This window comes from Rhipicephalus sanguineus, chromosome 4 (genome assembly GCF_013339695.2).
Source record: "Rhipicephalus sanguineus isolate Rsan-2018 chromosome 4, BIME_Rsan_1.4, whole genome shotgun sequence".
Classification (NCBI taxonomy): domain Eukaryota; kingdom Metazoa; phylum Arthropoda; class Arachnida; order Ixodida; family Ixodidae; genus Rhipicephalus; species Rhipicephalus sanguineus.
Window position 1 is genome coordinate 49,194,046 of NC_051179.1, and position 27,030 is coordinate 49,221,075.

The following is a 27,030-nucleotide window of genomic DNA, read 5'->3' on the forward strand; positions in this document are numbered from 1 at the left end:
AGCGCTTTGGGCTGTAATGTTTAATTTGTAGGCCGCATTCATTGTCAAAACTAAGGGTAATGTCCGTCTGGTGCCACCAATGACCTTTGCTGTCCTCGACGTGGGAAAGCAGTTTAGTAAAGTGGCAACGAAACATCATAAAATGGGCAGCTTCGGCCACTCCTGGCTTAATCATGCCGCACCGCACGTTTTCTGGCTGCTGAAACGCTGAGGTAAAGGTCGAGATGATACAGGAAGACGTTATCTGCGACGCCGAAAACATGTGATAGCGGGAAGTGAAATAAACGGCTCGGAAATCATTGAGCTAACTTTTTTACAAATGTTGTTTAGGCACAATGTGCGTCGAATGGGGAAGATGGTTAGAGCGTACAATGCATGTAATGGAAGGGAAGCAAGCAGGCAGTGAGAAAACAACTGCATAACAGCGCGCCTGCTGATTGTGGCATTTAGTTACAGATTAAGTTGGCCTTCGCTGCACACAGATGCTTTATTCTGTGTGCAAGGAGAGTTTTGACAAAGTGACCTAAACCATGTGTTCGCGGTGTCTCGCGTGCTTCTGATTAACGAATACTGGCGGGTAAGTTGAGGTTGTAAGCTGCAAACTGCGTACACGTTCGGCCTTTAGAGAGCGGCAGCAGCCCAACCCCACACACGCTAGACACAATTAAAGTTTTAGAATGCATTTTTCTTGACGACAAGACACCAGAGCAAAGTTTTACTGCAGGAAAATAATTAAAACTAGATTTAGGTGCAATGCAAGCTGATGACAACTATCGATCGCACTGAAGTGAGCACACACAGCAAGGGTAATTTTGGCCCGTTAAATCTCGTGAACAAAGCAAATGAGGACGTACATATTAACACGGTGTTTTCACTGACATAAGCGCTCTTCGACAAAAAAAATGTCAAAATTGAGGCCTGAGTTGTTTTATTTTTTGAAAATGTACTTTTTTGAAAAAAACTCGCTTCTTTAACTATTTTCTTCTTATTTCGCGCTGCCTGTAGGAAAACGATCTTCCGCATAAATGTTGCAAAGGCTCCTTGAAATACTTGGAAAAAAGCATGGATGTAATTCACAGTAATGCGTATTAAAACCAACAAGAAAATTTTCGACACATCGTTTATAGTTCGCGTTAAATTCGGCCGTGAAATCCCAAAACATTGCAGTGAACAAAAACAGGAGGTCTGCGCCGCCACGTTCAAATACTTTTTTGGCACGCTGGGAGCATGTCTTGGAAATTAAATTTTGGGTTCCGTGCACTTTGAATGTGCCCACATAACATATAAAAAACCCAGGCAAAACAAAAATATTGACCGGACAGGCATGTTCGATCTCTCGTGGAATCACCCTTTAGAGGGCGGCAGCAGCCCACTTTCGCACACGGTAGAACCAAATAAAATCTGAGAACACATTTTTCTTGATGAAAAGCCACCAGAGCAAGGTTTTGCTGCAGCAGAAAAATAAAACTGCGATTTACGCACAATGCAAGCTATGAACAACCATCAGTCGCCCTGAAGTGAGCACTCACAGCAAGGGTAATTTTGGCCAGTTATATCTCGTAAACAAAGCAAATGAGGACATATGATATTAAAACCGTGTGTTCATTGACATAAGCGCTCTTCGATAAAAAATTGCCGTCAAAATTGAGACCGGAGTTTTTTTATTTTATTTTTTGAAAATGTACTTTTTTGAAAAAACTCGCTTCTTTAACTATTTTTTTCCTTTTTTGCGCTGCTCGTAGGAAAATGATCTTCCGTATAAATGTTGCAAAGGCACTTTTCTATAGTTGACACTGTTTTCAAGTTTCTGTTCGAAATAGTAAAGGCGCCAGGGGGCCTCAAACCTAGGACCCTTTTTTGATTTCGGCCGTGTTTGCCATTTTTTCACATTTTCTTCTTTCTGAGGACGGCATAAAAAAAGCATGGATGTAATTCACAGTAATGTGTATTAAAACCAGCAAAAGAAATTTTTGACACATCATTTATAGTTCGCGCTAAATTCGGCCGTGAAATCCGAAAACATTGCAGTGAGCAAAAACAGGAGGCATGCGCCGCCACCTTCAAATATTTTTTTGGCGCGCTGGGAGCGTTTCTTGGAAATAAAATTTTCAGTTCCGTGCACTTTGAATGTGCCCACACAACATATAAAAAACCCAGGCAGAACAAAAAATGTGACCGGACAGGCATGTTCGATCTCTCGTGGAATCACCCATATGCTGAGTGAATTGCATAAATGGTGGCGTGCTGTCAGAACACCGAATATTCGCATAAGAGCGCTGAATAATCTGTGCTTGTGTATGTATATATCATGAAATGAATGATAAAAAGTCACAGTTTCGCTGCAAGGGCGAAGCAGTGAATGCGATAGCAAGAAACTAATGCTATACGAAGTGAGGCTCGCCAATGGATACTCTCAGTTTGAACAGCGCTCCTGTTGCAAAGGCAGCCGAAGCAGCGAAGGAAACTAGTGTGCTTCAAGTGTCGAGCTGTGACACTTGATAGTTCGCTCTCATCTTCTGTTTGTTCGTTTAGCGGCGTCCCTTGAGCTCGAGTGACTTTCGTACGCTCCGTAACATGAGCACGGACATCACGGTGAAAGCTCGAAAAATCCCTCTTCCCCTCACCACGAGAAAACCGCGCGAGCAGACAGCGGAAGGGCAAGGTTCTCCCTGCGCAAGTATAAGAAGCCAGCGAGCTCGCCGACGAGTTTTAAATGCACCCGTCGCGCTCCTCGTGCCATCTCGCTGGTAATGAAGAAACGCTTATAAGCCCCTGCCGTCTCCGAGTCCTGCCAGCGGTAAATAGTGTGTATATAACACTCGCTGTTAGCTACCTGAAGGATCTGCGCTTTCTGGCATAGTGGTTAGCGTCGCGCGCTGCGGAACGAGAGGTCAGTGGTTTGATTCCGCGCTTGGGAAGCAATTTTCTTAATTATTTTTTGGGGGGACTTTGATATATATATATATATATATATATACATACTTATACATATACGGTGCATGACGGCGGCGATGGCGATGGCGACAGCAAAATCCAGCCGAGACTGTCTATATAATTGCTATCGCAATAAAACAAGCACTCAGAACATACACAATAACAATTCATGTATTTGACTATGTAGGCCCTTGATGCTGACAAAGGATATATTAATTTTTGTCTTCAGAAGATGAACATACCCTGTTCTTTTGATCGACATTGCAGCCGGCGAGGCACAGACAGCGCACAATTTCGGTGTGGCCATTTTTTGCAGCAAGGTGCAGAGGATACAACCCAGCCTAGAAGAGAAATATGGATTTAAGTCAGTAAACAACATTTATGCCTATGTACTCTCATTTTGTTAATTAATAATTGTTGGGGTTTAACGTCCCAAAACCACGATATGATTATGAGAGACATCGTAGTGGAGGGCTCCGGAAATTTCAACCACCTGAGGTTCTTTAACGTGCACCTAAATCTAAGTACATGGGCCTCGAGCATTTCGCCTCCATCACTTTCCTCCATCATACTTCCATTTTGAAATACCACTGATTCCAGTGTCTAATGCTACAATATATCAATAGACTATCAATCAAACACTTTATAAATGAATGACTTGATATCAACATGTGCTAGTACATAATACCTTCTTTTTACACCATGTGAGTGGTGAAGCATGAGCCCAGGAAATTGTTCCCTAATTTCTAATTCTATTGCTTTCTCATTTAATTCCAGAAAAATTCAGAGATGGCAGATGTAGGTAGTACCTGTAAATAAAGATTTTTGGCTAAAATAAATTTTCTCTGATAATCACACCTATACTTTCGTGAATGATCAATAGTGCGTGTGTAAATAAAACATACTACATGTATCCCAGACATTATAAGAATATACTGTATGTACGGTCGCGCCCAATATGAGTTGCAACATGCTGCCCGTGGTCAAAGTGGCATGGTGGCGCCAACATAGAAACAATCAGTGATGTAAACACTGTTTTCGACTGCTGGCATTCGCAGAACCAATTTAACTTTTGCCAGTGTTACAGTGTAGGCATGGGGCCCCTTCAACCATCACCACCGTGTTGTGACTCATATTGACTGCCACTGTACATTATCGTGAAGTATTTACAGCAACACATGAGAGTAAGTGTTTCAACATTTCAGTTTGCGTGTACTTTGTTTCAGATGTTGACACTCGATAAGGTGTAGTCAGAGACAGACTTTGTCCTGTGCAGTATGAATGCAATGTGTGGGATAGCACACGCGCCCATTTCATCTCCTTAACACTGGTGCGATCGCAGACTGGCGGCGGGAACCAACAGGCCGTGCGGAGAGGGAGCACCGCAGCCCCTTTTCTAAGAACCCCTTAATCCCGCCGCTTGGCGCCGCACGCTATTCCTCGTTTCCCTGTCGCGGGAAAGGGTACTTGCCCCCTGCGAGTGAAACAACTCCTGCAGATCGGGGGTGGGATGACGGAGGTTGATAAAACAGCCGACCAGACAGAAAGAGGACCTCTTTCTTGTGCCAGTGGCCAACGAGATCACGCCCATGGACCCGCGAGCCGACGATCGACTGTAGGAGTAGGCCTTACCATATGTTTTCTACATAGAGCGGAATATCCCTCTACACGACGTTTACGCATTATTGCTAGCGTAGCAATAAAGTGTTGCTTGTTGACCTAGCCTGTTGCCTTATTCGCCCAAACCTATCGTAGCTGCGATTACTCGCACTACGAGAAGGGGACGTTGATACATGCACGGTACGACTGTGTGCAGCTGGAACCGGAGCTAGGCTTCCGCACTAGCCGTGCATAGAGTGGACTCCTTCATATGTGAACTACCCAAATGCAATAAACCGCCGCACGTAATAAAACTTGTAATGCACTTAACTGCAAAATATGCATGGCACCAAACTGGACACATCATCTGCTGTTAATGAGAGAGAATGAGAGAGAGGGCATTTGACCTCATCTGCCTACAGAAATCTACAAGCACAGGGGCATAATGATGCCACCTGGAGTGTAGAAATAGCGAAGATGCGCTAGCAAGTACAACACACTGCTGAAAGTGAGGAATTAGTGCAATTAGGTAAAAATTGAAAAACAATCACCAAACTATCATACCTTGTTTGGCACATCAACTTTGCATCCAAAGGCACATAGTGTCTGGGCTACGGATAGCAGGCCATCACGAGCAGCCACGTGGATTGCAGTCTCCCCATGCTGCAAAAGGACAACAGGTGACGACCATGTACGTAACAGCACACAAGTAACCAACAAATAAAGAAAAGAAAAAAATGCTATGACTCTCCAAGTGCATATCCCGCAAGACATTGAGAAGGAAGCTGCATAGTGCTTTGTGCACTGTCTGCCGATGTAAAAGGGAACACCTCATTAGTGTTCAAAGGTTATAATTTTTTTTTTGTGCACACTTGCAACTAGGAACTCTTGCACAAGTCATATTAATGAGTATGGCCAACCTCTATACTTCATTTCATACATCAGGTGCAACGCTATGGAGGCTATAGCGAGACTTTGTGCAGTAGATGCATTTGCACCAAGAAATAGTCCAATAATTTTATCACCCGTAATATGTCTTCTTTTTGTCTTTAGGCTGAGTAATAAATGAAGATGCTTTGTGCCTCAGATATAAACAAACCCCGTTATACAGTTGTCAATAAGTTGTTCTGGACCACTTAGCGTCTCTGTTCTCGCTTTTTGGTGTTTTATTTTTCTGCCCATCACGAAATGTCACGCGTGGGCTCGTTGCTCGGCTTGAACAAGCACTTAGAATGACAAAAGCCAAGTGCGAGACTCGTGTACTCACACATCTTGCTGGCCAAAATTCTTGCATAGCTTCCAGAATGTTGCACAGGATGTATGAAACGGAGTATAAGTCTACTTACATTGTCGACGACATCAGTTTGGCAGCCATTGTGAAGAAGGAGCAGAGCCACGGAGACATGGTGCCTCCTCAAAGCCAAGTGGAGGGCTGTGCAACCATGCTGCAAAGAGGAAGGAGAGAGAGCAAACACATCATCATCATCATCATTAGACAGCACTGCCAGCATTGCTTCTGAGCTTGGAATACTTATGAGCACAGTCAATTAGGTTTTTTTAAACATAGGCTCGCTGTTTCATTCAAATTTTTCACACTCGCTGTTCATCTCCAGATAATGAAATTATAAAAATCATAACCATTGATTAGTATTCAGACAGTGATCAATACAGACACTTGTTTCTAGTGGGTTTGCAGCTTAGCAATGCCAAGGTGCCATAAATATGAATACTCAAAGCACTTCATCGGTTGAGAGCAATTAAAGAGAGAACAGTGCACTAAAAAAACCTACACTGGAAAACTTGCTTCGCTCAGGGGAAGCTGAGGGTCACTAAAAGACACCAATTAGTTTGCTAGAATGTACACATTGCCACAAAAGTCTGTGACATCATAGGCTGAAAATAACAATTGGAGGCCTCATAATTTACACAAAAGAGTAAGCAATCCTTTAAGCAATGTTGTGGGCTGCCTGATGAATGCTGGTGAATAATATAGGCACTCATGCATATGGAAACATTTTCAAAGATAAGTATTGTAATAATGAAATCAGTTGCAATGAAAAGACCACAATGAGGTGCACAATCTCCAATGCTTGGTATGGCAGAGGCTTTGTTGCATGAGGCAGAACAAATACATCTGTCATGAATGTTGTTGCAGCAGTGAAATATTACAGTACGTGCACATTGCAGCATTGTACTGTTTCGCATGATCAGTTGCATTGTTGGTCACTCATAATTACTCTGGCTGTCTGCTGAGGACAAATTTTTCATTCTCGTAACACCCATCCCTCTGTGACGAGCATGAATAGTGGATAAACTGTGTGCACCATGTACGTTTGTTTACATGGCAGCACCTATGTGCACACGTCTATAACATGAACAAAGCTTACCTTGATGCATTTAGTTAAACCGTCGTCCCATAACTTATGAACAAAGCTTGCCTTGCTGCGCATTTACTTAAATTGTCGTCCCATTTAATTTTTTTTTTACCGTAGCTAGTTCTGCTTCCTAGCCCTCTCTAGAGCCAATCCTTAAAACTCTTTATCCTGCCTTAATGTCCTATGACTGCGTGCGCCATGTGTGCATTACAGCACTCACTATTCCATGTTATGCAGAATTAGTTGGCAAGCGCAGGTACTCGTTGCTAGTTCATTTAGGTATGCGTGCATCATTTAGTATATGGGATCAGACATTCATATAGCCTTGAGGAGCCAATGGATTTCCAAGTTTACTATTATGAATACAGAAAAAGGTGATTAGAAGCTAATATGACAACATATACTTCCGTGTTAAAGTGTACATGTCGCAAGCATGGTTGCAATTAAGAACCTTCCCTGTAGACACATGACTGCTGGCTCTTGCATTCCTCTGGCAGATTAAAAACCTGATTGCTTCACTACACTTTTACTCCTTTGTTGTCATAGTTCAGCCTCGGAAAACGTCTTAATACACATATGCCAAACTCTGGTGTTTCTTATGACCGTTGAAAACTTCAAATGTGGGCTGACACAGGCAAATGTGTGGGCATGCACACTGTGCATTCTATACACTGGTAAAAGTTTTATGGCTTTACAAGTGATGCTCACACATGTTATGGAAGCACTGCGGTGACATTTTTTGGTGCGGCATCCAAATGCGGCCACAGCAAACCATAAGGGAGTGCATGCCACCTTTAGGTTTTTGCACACATCCCTGATATAGAATGTGCACACAAAAAATTGGGGGACACTTAAGCTTCGCCTTTAAGAGTTGAACGCGATAGCGATATCCTGCCCCTAGTGCGCACTTCGAAGATTACGAGTGTTTAAGAGAATGCGTGCACTAAGGTGTGTGCCTTATGTAATGGGTAGCATGCTTTAAACCAGGAGCAATTATGCGCGAGAAACTTTTTCGAAGTTGCGATGCACCCACTACGTGGTCTTAAGGGAATACGCGCAGTAATGTGTGTGTCTTTTGTAATGGTTGGCTGTCTTTAAACCACCAAGTCGTTACGATATTGACATGGTGTGACGCCCGATGGCAGTGTACGCTTGTACCACGCAATATTACTGCGATATTACATCTCGTACTGTGACACCTTTATACAGGACGCGTATTTTTGAGAAGCATGAAAGTTACTTTCAGTGCAGCTCCAAGCAGAGGCGTGGCTCTGTGGTAGAACCCCCGCTTGCCACGCAGACGGCCTGGGTTCGATTCTCACTCGGACCCAACATTTTTATTATTTATTTTATTTGCAGCTTTTTCGATTTTTCGGTCACGGACAAGATGATGATTTTTCACTCACAACCAACGGTGCCGACACCGACGGCGGAATTTCTGCGATACGAGCTCTTTAACGCTATCGCGTTAATATGTATATGCAAATGTGTATAAGTATGCCACTTGCAGATATTACTACACAAGGTAAATTTTGTAAAAAAGAAAACTTCACAGTATATAACAATTCTATGGGGTAATTAAGTTACATGTACCAACCTTGTCTAAAAGGTCAGGGTCAGCACCAGCTTCAAGGAGGCAGCGGACACTTTCAAGGTGGCCCCTAGCCGATGCTGTATGGATTGGAGTTTCACCTTCCTGTTTCAAAAGAATGTGAGTATTCTTTACAGTGAGATGCACATAACATGAAAAGCAAGTCACTGAAGAATAAGAGTGGTAATATTTGACATGTAATAAATACTAACACATTTTAAAACAAGTGGCACGTTGTTCTAAATACACAGGCACAACTATAATGCATCGTCCCAACATGGCAGCACCAATCGTTCCCAACCTCCTACAAGATCGGCTCCTTCCCGCATCTGACTGTACCACTGCACCTCAATGTGAAGAGCACACAAGCAGACAGTAATGAAGAAGGGTAAAGCGAATTTGCAGGCCCTGACAAAAAAAGGCCCCCTTAATGGGACACTAAAGAGAAATATTAAGAAAGCATAAGCAACAATTAAATAATGCTCCTAAGATACCACAGCCATCAGTTTAACTAGTGAGTGGAGGTTTCCTAAACTGGAAAATTGTTTGAGAAACCAAAACAACAGATGGATGGCGATGCCTACCTGACATTCTCGCTAGTGAACCTTCTAAGGGCTAATCAACTATTCAAAACTGAACCTTATTGCTATTGAGCTCCAAGCAACACAATACATTTCTTTCATCATTATAGGCACACGTTTGTTTTCAAAGAAGAAATGGCTAATTTTAGGTTTATTTTGTTGTATTTACTATCATATTGAGATTCAACTGTGTTAAGAAACAAAGATTACAATGCACTTTAAAAAAACCAGGAGCGGATTCTGGCACATGCTCGGTTTCTTTTCGGTTTCTTAATGTTCGTTTTCCACTCACGTGATAGGCCAGAATCAAGATGCTTGATGATGATGACTGGCTTCTGGCTAAGCACGTACCAAAAGTTCAAAAACTAAAAGAAAGAACCTGCCCCAGGCTCACCTAACAGATCCCAATTTGTTTTTTCAGTGCAAAAACGACCAAAATATGTCATAATACTAGCTTAAAGCATGGCAAATAGTTTAAGGCATTATGTAAAGCTGGTAAATTGCTTCTGGTGCATAATTGTGCACATTGAAAAGGAAATGCATGACCATCATTTCCTTCTGCCAGTGGTCAACCACTTTGCATCAGATGCATGCATACAAATATAAGGCTTGAAGGGATTTTAAAGGTGCCCCTTTAAAATTCCAGGTGTGGCAAGAACATACACTAACGGTGCCTTTTGTGCAGGTTTTCCCTTGAGTGCCGATGACTCTGCCCATACAGTGCACATTCAACAACTTTTTAGTGGAAAGGATTGATGAGAATGTTTCACACAATGTTAACAAACTTTACACACACAGAACATTTTACAAGAACCATTAGCACCTGTACGCTCAGAAGATTCATTCGCTTCACACAGAGAGCATATCACGAAGTGAAAGTCATGCAAAAAACATAAAGAAGCAACAAACTGCTGAAATCAAAACTAAAAAAAAGCAGCCAGATATCAAACCTTGTTCCGAAGGTGTGTGTGGGCTCCTGCTTCGCACAGAACATGCATAATTGTTGGAAAGCCGTGCCATGCTGCGATATGCAAAGCCGTGTCTCCATGCTGTAGCAAGACAAAATGTGCGAAAAAAAAAATCAACAGCGTTCTGTGCGTCAGATAACAGTGCATGTATTCTGCAAGCCATAATGCGCGCAAACATAATCGTCTATATTTTTAATTTATTAGCCCAGCCAACAAATGAAAAACTGCAATTTAGCAGAAAAATAACTTAAAAAGATAAAAATACCCAGAACCAGTAATTGACTGGTTTTGAACAACCATTCACAAAACAAGCCACAATCAGTCAATGTTAACTAGTTTCAAAGTTGACTCACAACAACCAGTCAACCAGTCAGAAACCCTGTCAACAATGCTGCACAAAACCAGTCATTGACAATATTAAATTGCACAAATCAGTTAGTGAACCTTGGATGAAATTACTTTTTTTTTTTTTGGTGCAAGGAAGCACTGCACAGATTCAACCGAATAGGAAAAGGGTGGCCGTCGCCAAGAAATGGCAACAGCACCTCCTTCATTTATACTTATTTCAATATAAAAAAGGCTACAACTTATAAAAGACTACATTTTGTAAAATAAGTAGGAAATTACGCAGTTAATTTTATTGCCTATCACTTGCTCTCAACTTCAACTTGCAGAAGCAACTGCACTATGTTTGTATGTGCTCCAAATTATAGCGACCCAGTACAGAGAAGTGGCTGTTCATGTAAGAGCCAGATTTCGTGGAGATTCAGATTTTGTGGAGTGTTGCACGAGGTCAAATTTCTGGCAAAAAATGCAATAAGCTCCACTCATGCCAAGATTTTTTGCCAGTGCACAATGAGATGTGCATCGCACAATGTTTTACTCATTGCAAACCTGCTGTAACTGGTGAACAGTGAGATTAATGACTGAAATTGTGTAAATAACCACAATTTTGTGCCATAAAAATGGGTACAGTAAGGAGCCCATGGGCAAGAGACCTGTTCTGGCTAATTCTTCCAATCTGTGTTGCTATTGTACTCTGCTCAATATCGGACCTGAAGGCTAGATGGCGGCTGATTGAATTTCTCAACAAACAAGAAAGCATTTTTTTTGTGTGAATCAAAAACTAGAAGTGCTACCCTGCCATGGTATAGTCAGAGCAATTTTTTGCCCGAATTTGTGCATTTAGATCCTAGAACAGAGCTATACAGTTATTTTCCGCTGCCTCTTTTTGTGACTGAGCCACTACGCTCAGCAATAAATGGATCAATCTACTATATTTTTATTACCTAGATATAGGTTTTGATCACTCTCAAATTACAGATTTACTTATTTAAGCCTTTCATTTCACTCATTTACTCTTTGATTTCTTTCAGCTCACATTCACATGATTCACTGCATGTATTTATCAAAACACTGCCTGCAATGATGGTTTTTCATCAACATCCATTTGGCTCTGTGACATTCGGTGGACTATGCACACGCAGTTACGATCGCTACGCAGCACTGTTAAAGCGAGGAGAGGACTTTCACTACTTAGTACCTCGTCAGTCACATTAATGTTGGCACCAAAGGAGCAAAGAAGCTTGACCGCTGGGTGGTGACCGTAGCGGGCGGCAACATGCAGGGCAGTCTCGCCCGACTTGTTTTGGCAGTCGACCGAGACTCCGTTCTCCCACAGGTACTGGATCACGTCCGTGTGACCCTGCCGGGCTGCCCAGTACATGGCACTGTCCCCATGCTGCAAGAGTCGAGGAAAAATGGATCAGTTGAAGCACGTACAGCACTGTTGTGGTAACACAAACAAGTAAAAAGTTCACAGGAAGATTAAGGTGTTGTGTGATGAACAGACAAGAAACACTGCTGGACCGAACACTCTTGCTGCCATGCTGAAGCAAGAGATCCATTGCTTCATCAAGCTTTCACACTCCGCCTAGTGCATGCCCCCTCTCAAACGAAATCTGCTACGGTTGTATGTGACACGCAAGACACAAGTCAGACACAAGCTGATCGTAGGATCTGTTTTGAATGCACCAATGAGCTAGTGCCACTACTACATGCCACACCTCTTTCTCACACCAGACAGCAAGCACTTACGCTGTCTGAAAGCTTCAGGTTGGCTCCCTTTGAGTGCAGCAGCTTGAGTATCTGCAATTGGGCCAGGCCTGCTGCGATGTGGACGGCTGTCTCCCCATGCTGCATAACAAGCAAGTTTGGCATGTAGTATTCACAAATATAGCCAAACCAGCATTATTCCCAGAAATTTTTTTAGGGGTGAACATTTTGAAAGCGGGAGGGGGGATGGATTAAGATTAGGAATCCACACGCCACACATCTACATATTCCATTTCTGGTTGCGCATTTCTGGCACCTATGACCAAGAAGTAAGTGGAAGCAAAGGCACTTGTGTTCTAGCGCTGGCACTGGAGTTGGCACTGGAGATCTTTAAAACCATGAGGCCAACGTTCAGACTCCTTTTTACATAAACAGGTGACGGCAGGCACAGTTCACTGTTGTTACATGTGCACAGTTGCTGTTTATTGGTTCCTCAGGTGCGCATTAAAGGGTTCAATCAGCAGTGGTGGGCGGTACATTGAAATCGGTGGGCGATAAACCAGAGCAGTGAAGCAGAGTGCGGTTGGCGGCATTCCCACCCATGGGGGAATGCCCACCCCTGAGCTAAATTCCCATCCCTGAGCTAAACATTCCCACCCCTGAGCTAAACAATGAAAGGTTGGATGTAGCAACTAAACTATAAAAGCTGCATTTCAATATAACGGAAGCATCGGCTATAACAAACTAAATCTAACACATTGTTTTCTGATTAAGTTTGAAACTATACAGGGTGCTCTAGCTAACATTAGCCAGAGTTTAAAGATATATATATCGACGCACTCTATGAGGATGCGACCAAATGCATGTAAGGAACCAAATGCACGTAAGTTCTCCTTAATTGCTTTGTTAGGCAATATCAATTAACCAATTTCTGAAGCGCCGAAGATGGGCAAAAAAATTTAGCGGACCTTGCACTAAGTCACGCAAGGCTGGTGGGCACCCAGCTGGTCCTGTTTTCGCTGGGCTCTTACCCTCTCACACCTCTCTTTCCCACCCCTTTCTATATTATACTATGCTATGCTATGCTATGCTATGCTATACTATACTATACTATACTATACTATACTATACTATATTGTATACATGGCTATGCTTGCTCTCTTTTCTACCTTTCTTGTGTGTGTCTGTGCCCTATCTTTCAGTCCATGTGGTATTTCTTAGTTGTTCTATCTTTTTCTCCATTTCTTTCTCTTTCTTTCTGTTAAATCTTTCTGGTTAATTAACCTTGGCTAATCAAGCAATTAAGCAGAACACAAGACAGCTTACTTTGTTTTCTTCCTTTCTTTGTTTGTTCCCCGGCGTTTTTTTTTTTTTCTAATGCATTAGTTTCTTCCGCCACTCCACAGAGGGTGCAAGATGTCCCACTTCATTATGCTTTAAAATCTACATCCTAGGCGGCACTGGGGTTTTGAGTCTACGCACGCAGGGACATCCTGCTCCGCTGAAATAATCTAAATGTATAAACTGATTTAATGTTACACTTAAGCGTCCCTTTAACATGCTAGTGGACGCTACAATCTCCTTGACTGCAGCGCTCTTTTTTTTAAATTTTTTTTGCTCGAAATGCGCGCGGCGTCTAGTAGCGCAGTACGCGTAGGCGTGCGCAAGCCGGGTTCCTCATTAGAGGGGGGGGGGGCAATATGTTAAAGGACGAAGTAAGTTTCATCGCAGCGCCAGCCCCCCCCCCCCCCCCCCCCCCTCACCGCCACGCACATGGCCTACTGCTTTTCTTTCTTTTTTTTTTTTGCCTCCTTCCTACCCCCTCCTTTCTTTCTTTCTTTTTATCGCATTGTGCAATGCTCCCACCTAACTGTTTCTTCCTCCATGCCGGGAAGTGGATCACCCACGTGCTCAGCAGCACACATACACTTCAGTTGCTACAGGCAACGACGACGGTGTGACGTAAAATGGCAAAAGGCTCCTCGATAAACGATCAGATCGCCATATCAGAAACGACTGATCGCCAACAAGCCCACGATTGTGAGAACATAGAAAACAGCGCATAATAAATACGCATGTGACGTAGATTAAAGTGAAAACCCGGCGCCCGGTTTTTCGTGTACGACGCCGCCACTGAAATTTGAGTTACACTAAAGGTTCAAACTATATAGTGAACTTATAGTTCAGTATCCCAGACAACACTCGACGTCCTGAGGTCGTTCTCAAATGGTACAATCGTCCTCACACATTTCTCGATGTCCTTGGTACGTATTGAGTACGACACGAGCTGGTTTGACCCGGAAACGTCTTTGCGAGTGCTTTCTGAGGACAACAAGTTGTCCTGAAAAAGTTCTTCCAGATACCTTTTGGGGATGACAAAAGCAATATCGAGAGCGCGCTAACAAGTTGTCCTGAAAAGGTTCTTCCAGGGACCTTTTGGGGATGACAAATGCAACGCATGCACTGAGCGCTTACATATGATTCCTCGCGTCCTTTTCACGCTAAGTAGATGCATATCCTATGTGAAAATTTTCTCAGCACGGTTGTTTCACACAGCCATTGCATTTTTTTCGCCTCGCTGCTTCTCTTTTGGTTGAAAAGCTTCAAATGACGCGTTTCGCTTTCTGAAACACAAGTAATTAATCATCTTGGGTATCGAAGCTGATATTGCGAAATGGTCATTTAAAATAGTATGTTCTTAAGAGTGGCAGCCATATATTAGTGAATATCCGCCGCTGTAGCGTGTAATAACAAACTAGCCGCTGGCAACCATTGACCATGCGTTGCCGTTCTGGATAGTCAAGTAGCCAAACCAGCCAAGCCATTCCAACTTCCAAGTCAACTGACTGTCAAGATGGGATCTTGCATGGAGGAGTGGGATCTTGCAATGAAGGTTAGTGCAAACCGCATATTTGTTGTTTGTGTGTACAGTACAGTGTAGTGTACAGTTAACAAAAGTGAGATGTCTGAAAGTGCAAATGGTAGACGTCGACGGGAGGTCAATTGCCGTGTTGATGGGTGCTTCACGTTACTCAACGCTCTGACTGATGCTCCAATGAATGGATCGGCATCAGTCGAACAAATTGCGGTGAATCGTGCTTCGGAAAGTCCCAATGTGAATAACGGGGAATCGACGTCTGCGTCTAGCACATGGCCCGACCTCGGGCAAGTTAACTCGATGCCCGTGTCGAGTGCACTGGTGGGCTGTCAGAGCGGAGCCTCTAGCACTAATGAGTGCACTGTGCACGATACACGTGGTGACGAGGACATTGTGCCAGACTTCCAAGGAAGTTTACAAACGTGGGCCATTGAGTCGCAGTCGTCGCATGCTGCGGTGACATCACATGAGACTGTCATGAAATGTAGCATTGTTCTACACGGGACAGCATCTGGTTCCTTTTGCATGTATTAATCCTTTCATTAAAATCGTAACTGCCTTTATTTGACGTCTTTCTCTTTTCTTTTTTTTTTGCAGGAGTAGCCCGGTACAGTAAAACATCTTTGCAAATTTGTGTTGAATGCCTTAATATTGCTTTTTTTTTTCAGACACTGCCTCTGACTACTCGGACTCGGATGCCTGAGAAAGCGGTCCTCATAACCAGTCGGGACTAATTACTGTTTAAATAAATGAATTTTAGTGAACAAGCTTTGTTTTTTGTTTTTTTCTGTCACAGTCAAGCACTTATTGTCACCTCTCCGTTTCTTCATGCAGTATACATACATAAGACCTTACAGAGGTGTTTTTCCTTTAATGTATGTAAATACCTTAAAAAGAAATAAATCATATCTAGTAATACAAAATATCACAGCCTATGGTACCGAACCGGCTGCACAATGGTTGTTCTGAAAACATACTAAAAAAGTCCTGAAGTGTTGTTTTGAGGACGTCCTGAGGTTGTTATGAGTACGGACAACAGGACTGGATTAGTGCCATTCTAGTACCTTAACAGGACGTCCTGAGGGCATCATAATGTCCTCAAGGTGGCATACTGAGGATGTCCTGAGGTTGTTATTGTGTTGTCTGGGATAGTTCAACAAACCTATGGGTCGCAACTTCCTTAGAGGGGCCGTGCCAGCAAACAGAAACCAGAGCCCGTCCCCTTTCACCTCAGAAACGAACTTTTCAATTGGACGTACACAGATGAAGTGCCATTGCCACATTATCAATTCTAGGCTGATTATAAGATAAAAGGTCATTGTTCCCGCCTAAAGCAACTTCTTTTTTTTTTGGCGCTTTGGTGATGCATTCAGCAATAACTTTGCCAAGACGTTCAGGCTCCGCCCCAAAACCAGTAACACAAGGACACGCGTCCAGCAGTATCATGAAAAGAATAGCGGCAGTAGACGGGCACAAACGACGCAGTCGCAGTCATCAAAGACCACTGATGCGGTGATCGCTTTCCGCTCTCCCATAGGGGAGCACATCAGCACGTCCCTGGTGTTCAACATTAAGCTTTCTTTTAGGGGCGAAGCTCCTTAAAGCGGCACCCGTTCATCCCTCGTAGTGCGCAACCAGTCGTAACGCTAGTACCAGATCTTGACCTCCAAGGTGGTGCTGGTGGGAGATTTCTCCTGTGCGTTGTTGAACAATAAAAAATTCGCAGCGTGCGCGTTAACTAAAAGCCGAATTCTTCTGTCTCTCATTCCCCATTAGCAGCCATTGGCATGTTCCAGTAGGAAACGTTAGTAGAAGTAGAAGTGTAAGTGTTAGCTAAAAGCCGACTTCTTCTGTCTCTCATTCCCATTAGCAGCCATTGTTTACCTCCAAGGTAGTGCCTGGTGAGATTTCTCCTGTGCGTGATTAAACAATAAAAATTTTGTTCAAAACGCCGTTGATTGATGAAATAAACCAACGAAAGACGCCAGATGTTTTCCAAAAGCAAAACGAAAAGACGCCAGATGTTTCTAAAGAAAAACGAAAAGACGCCAGCTGCTTAACGAAAGACGCCAGATGTTTTCTAAAGCAATGGTTTTCTAAACAATGAAAATTCACAGCGTACATGTAAAATTAAAGTGAGCTGCAAGTCGTCATAACTCTCATCGAACCTTTAGTATAAACGCGCCCGATCTCACGTCGATGATGATGTACTGGGCAGAATTCACGGAAGATTCACGGTTTACCGATGAACCTCCGCAGCTTCGCCCACTCATCATCATTCACTCCGTGGATATGCTGTGATTTTTTTTTTTTGAAATTCAGTTCTATAGGATGTACGCGAAAGCCACCTGTGCAGATAAGTTACGTGTGGGGGGGGGGGGGGGCACAAAGTGAGACAATGAGTGTCACTCGTAGACCGCCCAATTAATAATGAACTGAACAATGAACTTATTAGTGACTGCATTAAGCGGGCGCGTTTATATTGAAAAGTTGGAGGCAGTCGCGTTTCTACATGGTTTACACAAGTGCAGTATGGTTCGTTGAAGATGGTGTACAGTTCGTGGTAGAACACATTTTATGCGCATACGCTCATGTGCAGGATGAAAATCTATTCTAATAGAGCAGCTTGGGGCGCGGTGGAATGACGCTCTGACGAGCTCAAATCGGCAAGAAGCAATATGGGCCATCCACCGAGCACGAGAGGCGGCTGGGAGACGCGGCGTCTCTTCCCCGCTCCTGGCGCGGCCTAGGCCCGTGCCTCAATCCGCTGGTTTCAATGAGGTTGTTTCACTCACTCACTCACTCACTCACTCACTCACTCACTCACTCACTCACTCACTCACTCACTCACTCACTCACTCACTCACTCACTCACTCACTCACTCACTCACTCACTCACTCACTCACTCGCGCTTCTACGCGCAGCTCCACTTGGTAGAATTCTTCTAGCATGTTTGTGCTCCAAGATACTCCGCTGCAGAGTTTAATTAGAAGTACACGTTGCTGGGCTAGTTGGTTCATGTTCATGTACAAGCCACGACTTTAATTGCGGTTTGCCTGATTGCGCATGCAAGGCAGTAAGGATCGGCGCAGTGTTCCTCTCTGAAGTGACGAGCAGTCATTCCTTGAGATCGCCAGCCAAAAGGTTATCATATTTGCCTGTGCCGTGTGCCCTCGAACCGTTGTCAGATTAAACGCCGCACGCAACGGCCGCGGCACATCAGGGCCGATCCTTACCGTTTTGCATACGTAATCATCCAAACCGCCATTAAACTCTGCAGCCGCATATCCTGGCACACGTACTTGCTAGAAGAATGTTTCCAAGTGGAACTGTTCAGAAATGCAACTGCCTCCAAATTTTCAATACAAACACGCTCTCTTACTGCAGTCACTAAGAAGTTCATTATTCAATCTTAGTTAGTTGGGCGGTTGACAGCGATGAATATTGTCTCACTTTGTATCCCCTTGGATATATAACTTACCTGCAAAGTTAGCTTATTTCAGATAATAAGGTTATTGCTGCGAGCATGTAGGGTCAGCTTACTGTTACCCCATAGTAGAGTGCGTGGTACTCTGAATCGTGCACCTTTTTTTTTTCTAAACGCAGAAAATTATTAATGTACCCTAAACGCCCGAGGGGCGTTACATAAGAAAACAGGATGTGTGTGTGGGGGGGGGGGGGGGGTGCAGGGAAGGAGTAGAATCCAAGATTGAATCAAGAATTAAGCAAGTGCCAAGTGAGAATCAACGTAGATTAAAGTGAATCAAAAGCGTACTTTATTTCTTCACTGCAGACCACTAATCTGCCCAAAGACGTTTTTCTCTGTTTCTTCTTTTTTTAAATCTGTTTTATACCTTCTTGGTCTTACTGTACCCCTCCTAAGATGGCGTACGTACGGATTCACTTTCGGAACATTATTTCCCTTCCTGCAAAACATTTTCTTAAATATCTACTTCTACATCCGCCCACAGAAGTTTACGGAACGTGGGCTCCACTGTAAATGTGGATTTCTGCTCTGTTAGTGCACGGCGCTTTTAACAACGCAGGTCGCAATAACTACTGCAGGCTGGAACATCTATTTGGAGGCTGTGTTCTCAGACAAAGCGACAATATAGGTCTCCAGGAAATTTCGCATTCCGAAAACTTTTGGGTGCGGGGGTACGCGTGCTGACGCGGTTGTCACCGCTCGCAACCGTCACCGTAGATGGAATCCAGGAAGACATTAGCACTGACAGCTCATCCTTATTCGCGAGGGCAGTGGTCATAGACAGCCTTGTCAGGCAGGCTTCGCGCACCTTGTTGCTTTGGTTGGGGTTGATGTGGGACATCGAGAAGAGCTCCTCCAGGCCGGCGTAGTTTCCCTCCTCGACGGCACAGAAGAGGGCGGCAACCACGAAGTTCTCGTCTTGCTACGAATAGAAAGGAAACAGGAAAAAAAAAAAGAATCGTTATATGGAGCAGCGCAACACGACAGGGACCGAGAGAGAAGACACAAACACGGCGCTAACTTTCAACTAAACGCTTTATTTTGCGATCACGCATGCTATTTATACAATGTTCAGAGCCTTTCTAGAGAGAGAGAGAGAGAAAGGTTAAGTGAAAGGCAGGGAGGTTAACCAGAAGAAAATATTTCGATTTGCTACCCTGCACAGGGAAAGGAGAGATAGAAAGGAAGGAAAAAAAAAGGGCAAGGGCCCTTCTACTGCTGTGAAGATGGAAGCCAGCGAAGCTTCTGTGACTAGGGGGGTCTGGTATAGTGAATATTGCTGCAGTGAATTTATAAATTAAGGCCCTTGGGCGCCCCCCAAAACTTGAAAATTAACCGTCGGCGCCAACACGAGTGATGCAAAAAATCATCATCACGTGATGACCTCACTATACGAAATCGTCATGACGTCACATATGCCAAAATTTGAGCTACTCATCATGACGTCACTTGACGTCACGATGACGTCGTCACGTGGTCAAAGATAGGCCGATCACAGAGGCAGTGCAAAACCAGGCGAGGTATAGAAAGCTTGCCATGCCGCCGATCCCGGAGGCTGTACAAAACGACGTTAGGTGCAGAAAGCTTTGGGAAGGGGCGAGGGAGGATCAATACATCAACTGAGAAGAAAAAGAAGACGGCTTTCGTCTTCGAGTCGTCTTAGGCGAATGCATAACGGACCCTGTGACTTTTTATCGTTATTGAATATACCGAGCGAATAAAGATACGTGCACTCAAAGATCCGAGTGTTTCTCTTGAGCATGACTCATTATTTCATCAACGGCAGTCTCAAAATGAAATCTTGAAGTACATAAGAAACCCCGTTGTTTAGAAAGTACAAAAAAAAAACTAAACAAAAAAGAACATGACGTTCGTTTCTTATGTAAGTGGCCTTGTCTTCGAGGCAAAGTTGTTCTCGTCGTTCTGACATGTCGGCGAAATCATAAACCGTTTATGCTGCTTTCACGTCATGTCCATTATTTCGACGCAAAAACGCTGGATTAACCCAGTTAATCGATTCGCCGAAAATTGTCGTTCTACGCGTCTTTTGTCTGCGGACGCGATCCGCCATAACCTAGCCAATCTTCACTGCAAAAAAATACAGAAAAGACGAAAGTCTCGAAGGCCAACAAACAACCGTACACAGACGCGAAGGGCGTTTTTCAATATCGCGTAGACATATAGACACGCTGCGGCTTTCTCGCATAACCTCGGCACAGTCTATAAAAACACGTTCGGCCTCAAGGAGGTTTTCCTATATCCCGCGTTGCACTTGCGCACAGTGGCGGCGGCTTGACGGAAACCAAGGCCACCAATGGGAACAGGGATATGCCCTCTGCGTTTCCGACAGGAACAGTCGATGCCTTGGCATTTCTTTTACGTTACTGTCAGTTACATTGCGTACAGTAAGGACAGCTGCGAAATGACGGAAGCCGTTATGGCAGCTCGCTCGATCGTAAACTCCAAGAATAGCTAGATTTTATGTATACTTTCTTTTCTTTTTTCCAAACCGTACGCGTTTATAAGGCAGGTACACCACATCAACCGAAAAAGTTATGTAAAGGCCCGATGAAGCGGAACGTAGGCGTCACCGTTAAGAGCGGTACAATTGTCTTTGTTCCGCTTGGCTTTTGAAACGATTCGTTTTGCAATCACGACCCACTGTTACGGTTTGTCGTTACGGTTACCCGGACTACGATAATGTCACCCGTTGTTACAGCTTCTGTTGCTACCCAAATAGTACTGAAATTGAGGCACCATCTTTTACCGCGGCGGCCTTCATATAGGGACGTCATAGTGTATAACGTGGACACGCGAATACAAAGACACGGAGATATACAACGCAGTCGCCTGCGTTTGTATGTCTCCGTGTATTTGTATTTGTGTCTTCGCGCTACACTGCGACGTTCAGCAAACGCCAACCAGCCGAACATCAGGTCCTCCTTCATAGGGACACTCAACTGAAACATTAAGAAACCTTAAACAGATATACGTTATCTTTCGAGAACATTAATGCCGTCAATTTTGGCATCATAAACTTATTACTAGAAGAAAGAAATTAAGGTGAATAATTTGCTTCTCGAATTTCGCGCCTAAACGTTAGCGCATGAATGTCACTGTGACGTCACGAACTTCAATAATATTTTTTTTTAATTTCGGGCACATTGGCTCAATAAGATTCCTGAAGCTTGCTGAGTTATGTCTCTGGTTCTCTCAGAACGCAATGCAATTCATTTTTACCGATAAATAAATTATGTAGGCCCTCAGCAAACGCCGTCGTAATGTATGACGTCACGGAGAGTTCGTGCGGGAGCCTCAAGATGGCGTCGTCACCTGTATTTTCTTTTTGGCTGCCTTCTGTCGCAAGCATGGAAGTACAGTCGCGAACAATATGAGAGGGAACACCGAATTCGCGTTTAATCAACGTGCACTTGTAATGTGGCGATATGAATGTGATGCGTCGAGTTGCAAGAGATACATTTCCGCTACAGCTTTTAGTGTTACGAACATTCTTGCGCTTGCCAACGTCGTTTAGCCGCAATGACGCTTAAAAGACAACTTTAGTGTTCTCTCTCATTGCTCATGACTGTACGCTGTCGCTCTTATGATAAAGCGAACGTGAAACTTGTAGTGGACGTGAGTGACGGTGACGCTCGCACACATCGAAGTCTCGTTTGCAGTGCATTTTAATGTTACCTGCGCAGTGTAGCGTTGCCTCAGAGCGGGCTGTCATATCGAGATAACGCGAGCACACATCGAAGTCTCGTTTGCAGTGCATTTTAATGTTACCTGCGCAGTGTAGCGTTGCCTCAAAGCGGGCTGTCATATCGAGATAACGCGAGCACACATCGGCATATCGTGTGCAGTACATTTTGATGTTATCTGCGAAGTGTGGTGTTCCTCAATAGTGGACTATCATGCCGTGATAAGGTACAGTCAGAGAGCTAGATAAGTATACCACTCTCTAACTCCCGCACATTATTTTCAACATGTGTAGCTGCTGATATGAAGAGATTTGCATATCGAACATAACATCCGAGAGCGGAGCAGCCCAGAACCACTAATAATATCTGGGGTTTTACGTGCCAAAATCGCGATATGATTATCGAAAATTGGACCATCGTGGTGTTCTTTGACATGCACTCACATCGCACAGTACATGGGTCACAAGAATTTTGCCGCCATTGAAATGCGACCGACACTGTCGGAATCGAACCCGCGACATTAGCCTCGGTGGTCCGCCTCGGTGGTACAGTGGTTACGGTACTCGGTAAGCAGCCGAGTACCGTAACCACTGTACCACCGAGGCAGACCAGCCCAGAACAAAGCCGCACGAGGAGTAATAACATAGCAGTACATTTAAATAACAGCAGAGACCGCCAAAAGTTGAGCAGACTGACGGATATTGATAGTGTTCGAACACGCTCGCACACGAACTAACACTCAAGCTAAGAAAAAAGAAATCAAGTAAATAGTCGTTCATTAAATAACGTTGACGGGAGATTCTACGCGAGACGGCAAGCGACAAATCTAACGCAAAAAGTTCATCCTGAGAAACTGGGTCACAGAAGCCGAGAAATCAATACGGGCATTGTATACAAGGAGGCGCAATAATCGGGGATGTGGATGTTTATACATAGCCTCTCAGAAGTCGCCGTACAATTATTACGTTGTTACGCTCATAATGCAGTCTATAACGAAGTGAATTACACGAATGAAGAGGATAATCGTAATATATAGCATCAGAGCACGAGCCGCGGCTCTGAGGTCATAACGCCGAGCCAAAGTAATACGGTCAGCTCGAAACATTTAAGTTGAAAGAAAAAAATATATATATCCGCAAAACCAGCTTTTAAGGAGGCAGTGCGGATGATGAACGCCTCAACTTCCAAGCGTAAACGAGCAACGCATCCGGCTTGTTGAAGAACGTGCAGCGCGAATATCTCGAAACGAGCGAGCGGAGATGAGGACACCTATACAGCTCTAGCTACACCCTCCTTGCAGCCGGCTTATAGAGAGCGCACGCACATATAAGAGGCAGCACCATTTACGCTCTTGCACACTTTCAAAAAGCGCCACCACTGGCACGAAAACCGGTAACACACGCACCATAGAGCTCGTAAAAACAGGAATAACGTAAGAACCTCCAGAGAAGATGCACGTACTATCTCGAACGCGAATCGGGGGTTTGCTCCGTATTTCTAGCGGCATCGCGTGCATGCAATCTTGAGTGATGAAAAATAAGGAACGCGCACGCTCGAGCCGTTTACGAGAGGAGAAAAGATACCAGCTTCCACGCGTGGTGCGTACACGCCCTTCATCCGCTTGTAGTATACTAGAGTAATGCGGTTAACGGTACCGTGAATGGACGGGCTGGCGTCCCCCGGGAGATTACGGCACGCAGGGGTGGCGTCGGAGACGGCGTCGTCCCGCTGCTCGGCCGAGCCCTCTCCTCGAATGCCCCCAGTCCGGGAAAACCCGGAACCTTCTCCCCACTCGCTTTTACACGCCTCTTATTTCCTTTAACCTCCTTTTGTTTCCTTCCTTCCTTCACTTCCAGGCCCGGGATGTTCGATCAGTTTCGGGCGTCCGTGACGTCACTGCCGCCGCCGGTCACATGGCGCGCCCCCGGGAGGAAAGTAAAACTCGATCGTCGCGCGCACGTGTGGCGCGGCAGGAAAACAATAACGCGCGCCTCGGACTCTTTTTTGAAAGCGGTACAACGCCCCATGTCTTCCTTTCTGAGCCCCTCCCCTCTCCCTCCTTTTCTCTCTGCCTCTAACTTCCACCCCCACCCCCCCCAGCCCCGTCTCTTTCTCCAATGTAGGGTAGCATACCAGTTTTTCTGCCTCTCTTCCCTCTTCTGTTCCTTCCTTCCTTTCATCATTTCTCGTTTTGCCACCAATAACGTCAAAAGTATGCGCGCTCTATGCAGCGACAGGAACGATCCGTCATTCAAACACACGTACACAACAACAACAACAGCAACCACAACAACGACAACGACAACAAACAGCAACGGTTTGCCTGTTAAATAAGTGTGACAGATTGCTGAACTGCACATCACCACACAGTAGAGAGAGATGTGAGGGACAGGAAGGTGACAGAAGTCATACGGGAGACATGTAAATTGCTAATACAAAAAAGGATGCAGGAAACGCACGAACCCACGAACGTATGCCGTCTATTTAAAACCTCGTCGTCTTTTTATATATAACCGCTGACTCCAAACCACTCCTTATACCGCGCTTCTCTCTCCTCTTGCACGACATCCATTAGGGCCCTCGGCGAGCGCCGTGCCGCGCACATTCCGTACCTACGTCTAACTATACTATGTCGGTCAGCGTACAGTAATCACCATTGTTGGCTGATGAACTCACAACGGCGCGGTCGCGGCCCCCCAGTTCACAAGCGGGGGTGGAATGAACGTCAAATTGCATCTCGTTATCTCTCTCAACGAGTTATCTTTCAAATTACTTACAGCACCGTTTGTCATTCGCGGCCGGACGTGACCTCAACAATCGAGCGTCTATTTAGAGAAGAATGATTAACCGCAGGTATTCGCAATTAAGGCAGCGGGGGTCTCCATGCGGGAAACAATCAGCAGCGATAGAGGAGTGCATATACACACGCATTCTGGTTGGCAGCGCGACGCGCACAAGGAACCCGCATTCGTATATATAGCTTCGAAAACGTCTCGACGAGACACGGCATATGCATTGCGTGCATGGCGATCTAATTCCTGCTGTTTGGGATTCATTTCACCCTACTCCATCCTTGCATTTATACATTCGCTTAACGACGTGGTGTACGGACACATCCGTGCCCATGCATATGGGCCCGGTTAACTATGACCGAGTGGGTTAGTGTGGTGTAGGAGAAGTAATGTGGCGCTATTTTCTGCAGTCCATAAGGGAGCACCGCTCAGTGCCACCCGGGAAGAGATTAGTGACATAAAAGAAATAGAAGAGGCAGGATATGGGAGACTTGAAGCAACGTGAGGAACGGACGTCGACGACCAAGCGATGAAGTGCGCGTCCGCTCGCGACGATTGTCACGGAGCACGGCAGTTCTCTCACTTTCTCGCGGCGCCTGGTAAACGGTGGTGGACACAGGATACAACCGCGACGACGGCGTGGTTGTATATTACATATTGCTCGATAAACATAAAAAAGCGACTCGAACAGGAAGGAGCTCCGTTTACGTGAATAACGTATAAATTTTTCACTTGCCAGTGTGTTAGACCCATGACCACTTGAAGCCTAACACCATCGAAGATATCAAGGTAATTCAACGCTTTTTATACCCGACGCGACCCCGTGTGCGTCTCTCACACTACTGTTTCCCATGGCAAATATTAGTTGATTTTGTTAGCTTTCGGAGAACGACTTGTGCTCGCCGAACTCAAAGAGTATCTTTTTTCGTGTAATCTTAATATCAACAACAAAGTAAAATGGGGTAGCCATTGCCAGAAAACAGCAGCAACAGTTTCTTCGCTTATTTTCACCTAAATAATTCATATATAACCAAAACCTCGCGACTGTTTAGCAGCCTGCACTCGGAAGTATATATACGTTTTGCTCACAATCGTACAGGGACGCAAGATAATCAATAAAAAGTTACGAGACTGCGAAGAACAATTACTGGATGATTACCATGAATGCCGCGAGAAAGGATGTGAAGTTTAATTAGATCGTCGGTCGTATACCGTCCCACCCTGGGAGTGAAGAAGGGACGTCCTACACCGAAATGCTCTGAAGTAATCTCGAGTGTTTGAGGTTCACCAATATCACAGCATCAACGAGCACGTTTGCGGTTTAACCGAAAGAAATAATTTGAGCGCCGCCACAGCACTGCAATCGAACCTTCGACCTTGTGCCAAGCAGTGGAAAGCCATATGGTCGCTGACACGCAGCGGGTTCAAGAGATGAAAGGTATACCAAGGGTACGTCGGCAACGTTACACCTTTGGATAACAGCTGTCTACGACCAACACTCGGAGTGAGTGAAGGGACAGTAAATAGAGCGGTTAGGGCAATGTTTATTGCGCTCACCAAATAGACGCCTTTATACTACGTCGCAGTGCAATATCAGTGACATACAGGGGCGACACGCGTTCAAATCTTCGCGTCAACCAGTACAACAAACAGGTCAAGTATCTAAATATGCACTCTATCGGACAGTGACTTTGAATGGGCAATACACAGGCATGTGAAAGCCCCTTTACTGGAAGCGAAGATATGAGCGCGTGTAACACTGCTGCGCATCTCTGCTGTTGTGCTGGTCGATTATCTACTGCATACACACGAAATGCTGTCGCCGGGGCGGGGAATCGAACCCGCATCTTCGCGCTCAACAGCGCGACGCCACAGACACTATAAGAGCGGCGGATTTCGTGCCGTCCAATATTATGCAGCTTGAATGACGGAAGTTCTAAATTTGAGCACGTATTTTCGCTTCCTGTATTTATCTTCCTCTTGAAGGATCAGGAAGAAAGCACGGAACCGATTCGAGCGCGCGAAGACGCGTACGAAAGTGGGGAGAGGATCGAGTGCGTACTTG

At 44.7% G+C, this 27,030-nt stretch overlaps 1 protein-coding gene across 2 annotated transcripts in view; it reads right to left on the minus strand.

Annotated features, from left to right (window-relative positions):
• The window catches only part of LOC119389935 (death-associated protein kinase 1), a 98,821-nt gene that overhangs the window by 23,011 nt on the left and 48,780 nt on the right, over positions 1 to 27,030 (minus strand). For both annotated transcript variants that reach the window (XM_037657385.2, XM_037657384.2), the window contains exons 2-9: positions 19,278 to 19,391; positions 12,146 to 12,244; positions 11,592 to 11,789; positions 10,031 to 10,129; positions 8,506 to 8,604; positions 5,880 to 5,978; positions 5,098 to 5,196; positions 3,177 to 3,275 (exon numbers count right to left, since the gene is read on the minus strand). In XM_037657385.2, coding sequence (XP_037513313.1) covers positions 3,177 to 3,275; positions 5,098 to 5,196; positions 5,880 to 5,978; positions 8,506 to 8,604; positions 10,031 to 10,129; positions 11,592 to 11,789; positions 12,146 to 12,244; positions 19,278 to 19,310 — 825 coding nt within the window. In that variant the 5' untranslated portion in view covers positions 19,311 to 19,391. The remainder of the gene's footprint in view (positions 1 to 3,176; positions 3,276 to 5,097; positions 5,197 to 5,879; positions 5,979 to 8,505; positions 8,605 to 10,030; positions 10,130 to 11,591; positions 11,790 to 12,145; positions 12,245 to 19,277; positions 19,392 to 27,030) is intronic.